The sequence below is a fragment of the Geospiza fortis genome, unplaced genomic scaffold (assembly GCF_000277835.1).
Source record: "Geospiza fortis unplaced genomic scaffold, GeoFor_1.0 scaffold121, whole genome shotgun sequence".
In the NCBI taxonomy this organism is placed as follows: Eukaryota; Metazoa; Chordata; class Aves; order Passeriformes; family Thraupidae; genus Geospiza; species Geospiza fortis.
This window is the reverse complement of record NW_005054346.1, coordinates 238,399-250,019: the sequence shown is the minus strand read 5'-3', so window position 1 is coordinate 250,019 and position 11,621 is coordinate 238,399. Positions and strand designations below refer to the sequence as shown.

The following is an 11,621-nucleotide window of genomic DNA, read 5'->3' as shown; positions in this document are numbered from 1 at the left end:
TTTTACTTCTTGAAATATTTTTTGTGACTTTTTGGGAGGTTGTTGGGTTTGTTGTTTTGGGGAAGAGGGGTGCTAGTGTTTTGGGGTGGTAGTGGTGGTGCTTTGCAGGATTTTTGTCTTTCCTTTACTAACCTTTCCCAATACATCTCAAAATTTCAACCCCTAAAACTTCACTGAAAAAGGAAACAGAGGCAATCCCATTCCAGTGAAAGGAGCTGACAAAACATGTAGACCATAGAAATTTATTTTCAACTCAGACAGAACACACGCCAAATTTCAACCTTACCTCCTCAAATAATGTACGAAGCTGTCGTTCAGATTCTCCTATCCATTTACTCAGACACTCAGCACCTTTTCTCATAAAAAAGGTCACTCTCATGTCACCTTGACTGCATTCATTAGCAAGTGCACGAGCAAGAAGTGTCTTTCCCGTCCCTGGTGGACCATAGAATAGACAGCCTCTGCAATTAAAAAAAAGTAAATTTTAAAAAAGTCACAGAAGAACAAAACATCACAGAAAAGCACCTATTACAAACCCCATCCTTAAAACACACAACTCTGCTCTCCTAAACAAAACACCCCATGGATAAGATAGCAGTAACAGCTGAAGTATGAGAAAAGTTAAGAACGTTCCTACACAGCTCTCCAAGGCAGCAAACAAAATCAGTAAAGAGGATAATGAGGAAATACCAAACATTGATAAAAGCATGCACCATCCCAAAAGAGCACTTTCAAAACTTCTGACCATCCAGCAGGGGTGGCTGGAGCCAAACAAGAACAAACTTCCAATGCAGAATCTGACGCTAGACTAACTTAGGAATCATTAGTTCATTTTTCAATGATGCACTCCATATTCATTCTTGTTTCCAAATAAGTCAAGGTTTTATAGTAAAACATTTGATTCTCCTTTAAAAAGTTTTGAGTTACTGGAATTGGCTTCCCTTTGCTAGTGATAAAGGAAAAAGTATTCTATAGCTGGAAAGATATTCTGCATTTCTGCATTTACATCAACTAGAAAAGCACTGCTACCTCAAAAAAGAATTTCAATTAATGAAAGAGCAAAGCACAGAAATATTTTTCTTTCTAGTCTGAAATACTTTTAAAGTTACTGAAGGCAAAGAATTTTAGGTCCTAGTTCAATATGCCATGACTGAATTTTGTTGACCAAGAATATATAAAGCTAACAATTAAAACACTGGTCTTTTTTTGTAATACGGAAGCCACTTAGCTCTGTAAAAAGAGGACAGATTCTTATTTTAGCTCAAGTACAACAAACACTACAAGTTTCTAGTTGCATATCCAATCAGCTGCAAAAGTGATACTTAAGAACTTGAAAAAAAAAGAGCTGGTGGCAGAGACAAGTGGACTTTCACTAAACAAACATTTGACTTCGAGTAGAAAGTACTTCCTGCTTACAAACAAATCAAGTCCACTTCCATTTAGAGCTATAAAGAAAAAATCCCCAATTCTGCCTTTGAAAGGCAAGACACTTTGAAAGGATGGCCTCACCATGCAGTAAATCTTTGGGCCGTTTGATTCTACAATTTTTTTTTTTTGTATTGGATTCTACAATTTTTTTTTAAATTATGTTTTACTACTGTTGAAAAAAAAATCAACTTCTGAGAATTTGGAAGCATGAAATGAATTGATGCCCCAGCTGAATTCTCCTGAAAATAGGTAAATTAGAAGTTAAGAATTTTAAACAGTGTCTATTACCTTGGAGGTTCAATTTTCAATCTCTCAAAGATTTCAGGATAAAGCAATGGAAAAATGACCATCTCTTTTAAAGATGAAATGTGGTCAGAAAGACCACCCACGCCATCAAACTGCACCTGAAGATGAAGTCAACAGAACACATGTTATATGTTAAAGAAAGCTGCAGCCTTGATAAGGTTCCATGAGAAGCTGGATTGCTTGAGAGAAAACTCAAGGGAGTTATAGATGGCCCACTACTGGAAGCTTTCATAAATACTGCAAATGTCTCACTGCCACAATGAATCAAAAATACTTACTGAACCATCTATTTGCATTTGCTCCATGTCAGCCAGACTTCCTCCAGTTTTCACGGTGTCCTTGTCAACTCCTGCTGAGGCACACTTCTGAAAGCTGACCAGAAGAGATCTGATTTGAATTGAGGAAAAAAGGTGCTTTCTAACTTACAATGCAGATAGAAGATTTTTGATTTTCTAAAGTCAGCAAGTGAATGCAGAAGACCTTATAAATCATCATGAACTTCCTAAATAGGTAAATACTCATTCCAGTGTTTTACATTTAATGGTTATGAGCAGATAAAGGGAAATGGTCTCTCCAGACATTACACTGAGTTAATTATTCTAACCATACCACTTATGAATATCCAAGCCAGTTAACACTGCACATATAGGAATACAAGCTCAGAACAATTATTCCATATGTGGAGACCACGGGCTGACATTAGTTATTATGATGGAAGAATTCCACCCCTTCCCAAACACACTGACATCTTTCAAATAGTTTTAGCTTTTACCTTCAAGAAGTTACAGCCCAAGAGAACGCTTATTTCAGTGGGTGTTAACATTATAAAGGCTGCCCACAACTCCTGGGCTTTCCTGAGGACTTTGGAATGTGTGTGCCAGAAGATACACATCTGAAAGATGTCACGCTAAAAACTCATTTGTTAGACTGTTATTAAATTAATATTCCAAGAACATTTGTTAAGTAACAAAATCTATTTCCCCTATTTTCACTTATAATAGTTTTTGCTTTGAAAAAACAATAGCAAAACACAGCAGCAGTGAAGTTTTACATCAAAAAAATACATCAAAGTGTGTATCTCTACATTTACTCCCATTCCCACCTGGAAATTAAATTTCTTATTATAAGTCAATCCTAAAAATCCAGTTTAAGAGACTCCAATTACAGTTGTCAATACCAACAGGTATGACAATTTTGAAAAGGTACAAGAGGAAGATGGCAACACTTCATAGTTAGGAACACGCAAAGTCCTCCCAGGTACAATCCTCCCTCCCCGATTTGCTAACTTCAATAACCTCCTTAAATTTTTCTTCTTCTTCTGTATTTCAAAGTCCTCGTCATCATCAGAAGAGGAAAAGGAATCACTGCTGAGGACTCCATATCTCTGTCTGCAAATATTCAAACAAGTAAAAAATTAAAATGCACTCCAAGTAATACCAACATTTAAGTGAACACTTTCTCAGAGTTTACTTTGAAATATACAAGGTTTTCAGATCATTGGAAATTTTATCTGATTTCAAAGTACATTATGTGATTTTCCTTGTGACAGCAATATTTGATTTTTCTTAGGAAGGTAAAATGTATCACTATTGTGCAAAGAAATTTCTTAATCAAGTCTCTCTCTCTCAGACACACAAATAGAGTTTCCCTTAGCATTATAGCCACTCTGCGAAACATCAACATTTTAAACTTACTTAAAAACTTGACTTCAAAATGCCTTTCTTCCATAATTGACTGCTTTCAATGACACTAAACAAAGTGCTCCTATCTAGCAAGGGAAGGCACTCTCCATGCTCTCCTTAAACAATCTGATACCCCTTTGTCATTACTACTGCAATTCATAAATTAGATTTTCATTTAATATTTTTCTGTTTTAAGGATAGTTTCATACAGAAACATGAACTGATTCCAAAGAGACATCAGAATCAGTGTTTGAGTGATTAAAAAAAATCCATTAAAACTTCCATGCAGGGTCTTCCTCTAACTAAATTGTCTTTGGTTTTAAGAAAATAACTTTCATCTCTCAAGATTAAATAGTCTAAGGTTTTCAGAGGGAGATTCTGGCTTCATTACAGAACAAATTAATTTCAGTTACACAATCTCAGCCACAACCCTCATCATCACCTTATCAATGACCATAAATACTGCATTTTCAAATAAGATTGGATGGTAGAGATACTAAAGATACTAGATCTCTAGTAAAGAGAATGGCCTGCCACTGCCATTTGTCTTCTTTATACTCTCAGACTACCACAGTAATAATAATATTAATTATCTTATTTGCCACCAGTCCAAAACCCCTTGAAAGCATTATTGAGTCATGTGACAGCACTATTGAGACAGAAAAAACTATCAATTAACCATACACAAACCTTTTGTTCCCTTTGCATGAATCTCTCCCTGAGACAGATGAAGATTGGACTGAAGAATCTGTCTCACATCTTCTAGGTGCTGTTGAAAGCAAAGAATTTAGGATAATGTCACAAACAAGTTTAAGATAAACCAGGATAGTCAAAGAGGCAGAAAACAGGATGTGTATCACCCATCTCTAAGTTCAGGGGAAGTTTCAAGGCAGGCAGGGGTTAATCAATGCACAGTAGAAGTGAAAAAACACACACTTGATTTTTAACAAGAACTGTAAAACACTTGAGTAAGAATATAAAGTCTCTTTAATTACTATTTTTCAAGGCTAGAGAGGTCATATTTTTTACTGGAAAACAATAAGGATCCCAAAAAGTAAAAATGAATAGCATGTGCACAGGATACAGACATTTTAGAAAAGGTACTGGCAGAATGAAGGTAAGAAATTGAAAGTTGAGTGTGTGCACATTATTTCCATTTAAAAAATCTTGCTTCCATGCAAGAAATTAACTCTTCAGAAAAACTGTGCCTAAAACCTACTTTCTGATGTATCTTGATAGTACTCAACAAAGCAAAGCTTTTTTCCTTTTGCTTCACTTCCTTATGATGAAATTACTGCACACAACATTGAACTCTTTGAGTACTGCTGCAAATAATGATATATTCAATATGCCCTACACTACAGGTACTCCCTCCTCTCCACAGCCTTTTATCATGGACTTGTTTTGGAAAAACACTGAGGTTTGAGAATTTTTTTCCCTGAATACCTATGAGCTCTTTACCAGTACAGCCCTAGAATCTGTGGCTATGGCTTGTAATGTCAAAAGCAACACAGATTTTTTAATACATGAAAAATACCCAGTAGTTCACTCCATCTCAATTGCTTAAGAAAAAGCTTTTGGCTAGGTTATAGTCAAGGAAATTTAGAACAGAAGTAGCTTACAATGCTACCTGGATTGTCAGTTGTTTCTTTACCAGTTGTTTCCATATGTAGACTTTCCTAATTAAAAGAAACAGGAAAAATCACACAAACATGCAGAAAACCTGTGAGCATATCTGGTGCCTTTATAGTATCAATTTCAAGGCACTCCATACATGCAAAAGATTAAATTAACACACAGCAAGAGAGAATGGGAACACCATACAGGAACCCAGGATTGATAACAAGGATTTCTACTCTAAAATAGGGTTTAGTAGATGTGAAACTTAGACACTTGGCCAGATACAAGACTGGCTGTATCAATAAGTCACAGGTTAATTATGCAAGAGTGTGGTAAAACCCAGGACAAAGCAATTCTTAGCAGAAAAAGAAAATCATACTGGCATTTGAGAGATGATTTTAAGAGTACTATGGTAAATTCTGGTTGAAACAAACTACAAAGGAATTAATATCTGACCAAAACTAACTATGAAATCAGGCTATGGATATATTTAGAAAACAAAGTTCCTGGCATTCAAGCAGACAGTGGACTATCTTGATTTAACACAGCAAAACCAAGACAAGGAAATATTATTGATCAGTGTCTACAATTTTAACATGCGTTCTGCTTGGGACAGGGGATGACTTGAGCTTGCAGGCAAGAACAAACTGGCACAAGAACAAATATAGATAAAGCAGGTACCAGTAAATTCACTTTTTAGTAAGATTTGAATGAAACCCCAAACCCTGAGACAGCTATTTGTAAAAAGCTGGTGGTTTTATTTATCCATTCAAAAATCATAAGGCAATTCAGCAAGCATAGTATATTATATGTTTCAGCATATCACTACTGTTTCTTGTCTTTTGGAGAAGGTATTTCCTCCACCTTAGAACGTACTTGTGACATGACTGTAATAGTAAGATGCAAAATTATAATTAGAGGAACATGAATAAAATATTAGTTTAGATTACACCATGCTTTGGAAAAAGTTTTCGGATAAATTAAAATTAAAGTAAGCAATTCCTTTACGTGAAATTCCATTCATATAGAAAAATAGTAAATTATTTTGGTATCTGCTTTTGTGTAGTGGAACACCCACAGCCTCCCTTTCTTTGCTGTCTAGGTGTCTTCTCCACATCATCCCTTTTTTTTGCAAGACTGCCTCTGCAGTACTAAGATACAAAGCTGACATGTAGGAGCAAAGACAGGTGAGCACAAAAAAACCCCACTGAAAACAACACGAGTAGTTAGCACAATATTTTAATATAGTGTGCACAAAGCAAGGGTCATCAACACTTCACCAAGTTTTTCAACACTACTTAAAAAATAGTAAAATGTTCAGTTTTTTATAGAGAGGATTTGCAAACATAAATTGTTTTCAGTTAATTTTCCCCTCTTGCTGAACACAGTACAAAAAGAATCTCATTTAGTAGGAAAAAGAAGAATTCTGAAGATCATACAAAAATAACAAAAAGAAATTATGGCAGTTTTTCACAGTACTTAAGTTGCTCAGCACAATAGCATTAAGTGAATTTTAGTTCACAGCCATCCTCAGACAACAGGTTGTCTAGTCTTCTCTTAACTGGAATTAAGGTCTCATGCTGATATTCCATTAATATACACACCAGAAAAAATAATATCTCCCTGCTGATATACTTTGAAAACCTTTCAGAAAACAATGTCAATTTGGGCTTCAATTTGGGCAAAGAGAATTAAGACACACAAGCAGAAATGCTAGGACTGCTTCACTTTGCCTGTATCCAACTTTCTGCCTTTTCTTAACAGGACATTATAAAATTATTTGCAAGCATGAAAGAAAAGTTAATTAAACATGAAGGCAATTCTGGTGCCAAGAAGATAAATTTCGAGGGCAAGGTAATATCTACTGAAAGTCTAAGCATCGAGTGATCATTTCAGTTCACAAGAAACCAACCCACATATAAACAATGCTCTGGTGTGAAGATCTCTCTACAACTGGTAATTCCAAAAGGAAGACACCGGTGGCCAATTTAACCATTGGCTGTGCCCAAAATCTTTACACATAAAGCACCTGACAAATACATCCTCCTGTGCACAGTCTGTGAATTGTAAACCTTAAGAGAAGCCACAAGCAGGAGACACTACCTGACCAAGTGCAGTGGAATGTTTATGGAATGTTTGTCCGGTTGCTTGGCAGTGCTCCCCCAAAGTTCCAAGCTTGATCATGCCCAACCCCCAAGTCCCTGGTGGGACTTCACTGTGGCTGGCACCCAATGCCCAACACCTGGCAATCACAGAATCATCGAACAGCCTGGGCAACATTTGGCAATCACAGAGTCATAGAAGGCCCTGGGTAAGAAGGGACCTTTAGTGACCATCTAGTTCAACACCCCTGCCAAGGACAAGGACACCTTCCACTAGGCCAGGTTGCTCCCAGCCCCATTCAGCCTGGCCTTAACACTTCCACAGCTGGGGCATCCACAGGTTCTCTGGACAACCTTACCACCCTCGCAGTAAATATTTACCATATACATAGTGGCACGTAGGGAGGTCTCAGCCCAATTAGTGCATGCATTTACCACTTACTGCCAGGAATAAAAACATCTTCTTCTGCCATCAAAAGAAAGTCCCTAGGCAATAGTATGCCTAGCACAAAGGCTTGCTAGTAAGGCTCATTTTAGTAGCTCTGCATGACGAAAAAAGCCCAACTTACTTTGTTCTAGGATTGCAAAACAAAATAAACTGATTTAAACTAGTGTAAAACTTTGTCAAAGTCTACAGCTTCAACAGACCTCTAAATCCTCTAATCCAAATTTTCTTCATCCTTTAAGCAACCAGTATTACAGAAAATATAATGTAAAGATAGTTTGATAGAATTATATAGTGGGTTGACCTTGGGTGGAAGCCAGGTGCCCATCAAGCAACCAAGCCCTGGGTGACAGGACAGAGAAAATAAGATGGGGAACAACTAGTAGCTTGAGATAAGGCCATTTACCAAAGCAAGAAAATAGAAGCTGAAGTTTGTGCAGGTCAGCAGCAGCCAAAGCACAGGTGTGTTATCAGTACTTTCCAGCTACCAACACAGAGCACAGCACTGCGAGGGCTGCTGTGGGAAAAGGAACTCTATCTCAGCCAGACCCAATACAGATTACTTTCCATAAACACAAATGAATTTGAATTAATTCTGCTATTCACTTTTAATTATTTATTGATTAGCTTCATATTAAATGTTCCATTATTTTTCCAAGGATTTTTTTTAATTTCTACTGTACAGTGGCTAGGTTTTGCCTATGAATTTTTTTTTTTGTAAAGCAGTCAATACACATGGAGTTAGCATGATGGATAACTGCAAGTAATTTTTAAAAATAGGACTGATAATAATTTCTTTATTTAAGCTGTGTTTTTAAGGAGATAAAGGAAAAAAGAAAGGTAATGCAGACATGCACACAAACATTGTCATAGGAAACAAACAAAAAAAATTTAGGGAGGTTACACGTCAAACTGGGCCAGTACAATATTGAAAAAAAATCCACATTTTATCTTTATTTGTTGTGTTGAACTTATAAAATATGCAAGTATGAATTAAAAGAATTATTAAGTCACAGGTAAAAAATAAATTAAAAATTTAAACTAATGTCTGATGTATTCTAGAACTAGAAGAGTCACATTTCTATATAGTATTTTCTGAGGCATGTTCAAGTAGGAAAGCAGCTGAGACCCACCAGTGCCACTGAAACAAGCTGTAATATTAAAATATTGAATTGCCCTAGCCTACAGTCATTAATATTAGTTTAAATATTGAATTCTGTTCTTCACAATTAGTGTTTGAAAATCTGGAATGATCCAGCAACAATAAGAAATCATTATAAATTGAATTGCGTATTTGCTTCTTTGCGATTTCACATTCAAAAAAACTCATGCAAAAGAAAGGCCGCATTAAGAGAACATCAGTGACTCATTCAGATCAGAAACATCTGAGATTGCTTTTAAAATGTTAATTCCTCTCAGCTGTATGAATACCTTTTCAGGTCATTTAATGAGAGGGTTTTTTTCAGAACATCCTTATATCACTTAGATCTGGCAATAAGTGAACAGTTTGTGGTGAAGAAGATGCTAAATGTGAGGTAGCCAATCCCTCACTTGCTGTAGAAGAGTCATTTGATATAGTGAATAAGGTAACACTTGCAGAACAGTTGTCAGATTAAGGAATTTGAGTATTGCCCAGAGACATTCAAAATTCTCTTTCTCTATAAAATCCAAGACCATACTGGAATAATTTAAATCATAATTTTAAAAAATTGTCAGTAATTCTGTTTTCCTCATTTTCTGTACTCTACTTTAAATCCTCCCAGCTTGGGTTGTGGACTTAAGATCTTGTAATTTAACATTTCATAGACTTTAGATCATAAAGGAATTGCAGCTATCCACATTCAGAAGTTGAATGTGGATAGCTGCAATTCATCTAAACCAAACTGACTGAGAGAACTTGTCCTTCTTTCCTCTTTTAGTATCCTTGGTACTTGATTCTAGACGACTATAGGCAGTCTATAGTTATGAATTTCTATGAAATACCAGGTCCAAGATATCCAAAGTCAGTGAATAATTCTGACTATACTTCCTTTGTTTCCATCTAAAATATGGCATGGATACACAAATGCACTTTATTTCGTATTACATTTTATTGGGACTTTCTAGTTCCCTCATAGGTTGAGACTGCTAAATCTCTAAATTCAAAGTTTGTATCTTTACCAGATGGATACATGTTCCAATTACCCACACATACCCTGACAAATGTATCCACTAGGTACTCAACATTCATGGCATTAGTGTATAAACAAGATATAAGAAATTACACAACTTCCCTTGATGCTTGCTTTTTCTAACCATCTGGTCTACACAATATTATTGTCACATACACTTTTTGTTCCCTATAAATTTCACTTTTATTTCCATATTAAAATATGGATTTAAATAAATTATTTGATAAAGATTAGTTGAAAATCTGTGGCACTGCCAGGCATCCCCTGTATTTATAAATCCCTGGTTGGTGCTTTGGTCACAGTAAAATCCTTCCTTCCTTTTATTACTCAGTAGAATTAAATTCTTAAAATATTACTGCTGGAAGACTTTGTTGAGTCCTGTGATTTTTAAAATTTAAATAGCAAGAGAAATACTTTTTCCAATAGCAATATTGAATGAAATTAGAGATTGATTCTTGTCTTGCTTTCAGCAGGATCCAATCTCCAGCTCTGCTTCTCACTTCCACAGACTTTACTCCCTAGAGCATTTTAAATGTTCTAAATTTACCAATTTTTGTTCTGTGTGCATTACTACCTGTGAGAAAAGCCACTTTCTTCATGGACTTGTTTTCATTTGTGTTAAGTCAAATCTCCTTAAATGTTCAGTTTAACGTTCAGTTGGTTCCCAGCTGTATAGAAGGGTACCCTATAATTTGGGCAGCTATGAATAAAGTCTTTATCCATCATTCTGATCCCTATTTTTTTATATATCAGTGCATTGAGTATTCTAGCAAGAACTTTTCCACCCCTCCAGCAAACCAGAGCACCTCTGTGTAAGGGAGATGTTAGGCTGGCGCCATCTACTGGTTGTATTGCTGAGCTTTCATTGACAAATTTGAAAAACTGCTTTACACATGTAATTCTATTGCAGTTATAAAAATAACAGCATATATTAATATATTATTCACCTAAGTATGTGATGTTTCTTGCGAAATGGTTCTTTGCTTTTAAGATTAAATATTGTATGAAGTTAATATGGACCATTTATCAAAAGAAAAAGTAATTTATTTTGCTTTCATAAACAAAATAAAAATGGGGGGAAAGGGGCCTCCTACTTCCATAACACCAAAAAGAAAATGAAGAATAAAACAACCAAAAAGAAAATGAAGAATAAAGTGTAAGGTCTCATCATTAATTTGTATGTGCTGTTCTAAAATAGCTAAAATGCTAAAATGCACAGTTCTTCAGGGATTAAAAAAGCTCTGTCAATTTTATGATGTTCCTTAAAGATTCTTATGAAAATAAATTCAAACAAAAAAATTTAGCAAATGAACAGAAGACTAAAGCCTTTTAAACTAGAAGTTCTAATAAATGAACAACTACAAGCCAAGAATAATCCAGACTGATTGAGTCTGGAGACCAAACGTATATTTACATAATTATGCTGTTAAGTATGTATTTACTCATTGAGTATATGATAATAGTGATAATTATTTGTATTGTAATTTAGTCTTATTTCTTATTCTAACTGTCTTCAGGAGCAAGAGAAGCATTTTACAGATTTTACAAGTTTAGGTGAGACTCCTTGCACTCATTAAATTGCTATGCATCTACATTAATGTATACACAGGGACAAAAATATATACATACTAACTCCCTATGCTAATGTCTATACTTTTATAAATATATATTTTTATACATTTATGTATATAGGTATGCAATACATGTACATTCATTTATATCTATATATAGATATGCAGACATGCATGCACACCTGTATACCACATGTAACTTGTACCTTTTATGCTCTCAGTTAAACAAAATCCTCTGTTGGCTTAGTTATACTGGGATTAAACACTATTCACATCTGCCCTTGGCAGATCCATCT

General features: G+C 35.3%; 1 protein-coding gene across 1 annotated transcript in view; it reads right to left on the bottom strand.

The window, feature by feature from the left end:
* Window positions 1-9,813, bottom strand: part of LOC102040045 (ATPase family AAA domain-containing protein 2-like) — a 24,825-nt gene extending 15,012 nt beyond the window's left edge. The window contains exons 1-8 of the mRNA XM_014307865.2: window positions 9,778-9,813; window positions 7,055-7,108; window positions 5,047-5,095; window positions 4,107-4,185; window positions 3,030-3,122; window positions 2,013-2,106; window positions 1,717-1,832; window positions 287-461 (exon numbers count right to left, since the gene is read on the bottom strand). Coding sequence (XP_014163340.2) covers window positions 287-461; window positions 1,717-1,832; window positions 2,013-2,106; window positions 3,030-3,122; window positions 4,107-4,185; window positions 5,047-5,095; window positions 7,055-7,108; window positions 9,778-9,813 — 696 coding nt within the window. The remainder of the gene's footprint in view (window positions 1-286; window positions 462-1,716; window positions 1,833-2,012; window positions 2,107-3,029; window positions 3,123-4,106; window positions 4,186-5,046; window positions 5,096-7,054; window positions 7,109-9,777) is intronic.
* Between the last annotated feature and the right edge of the window lie 1,808 nt (window positions 9,814-11,621).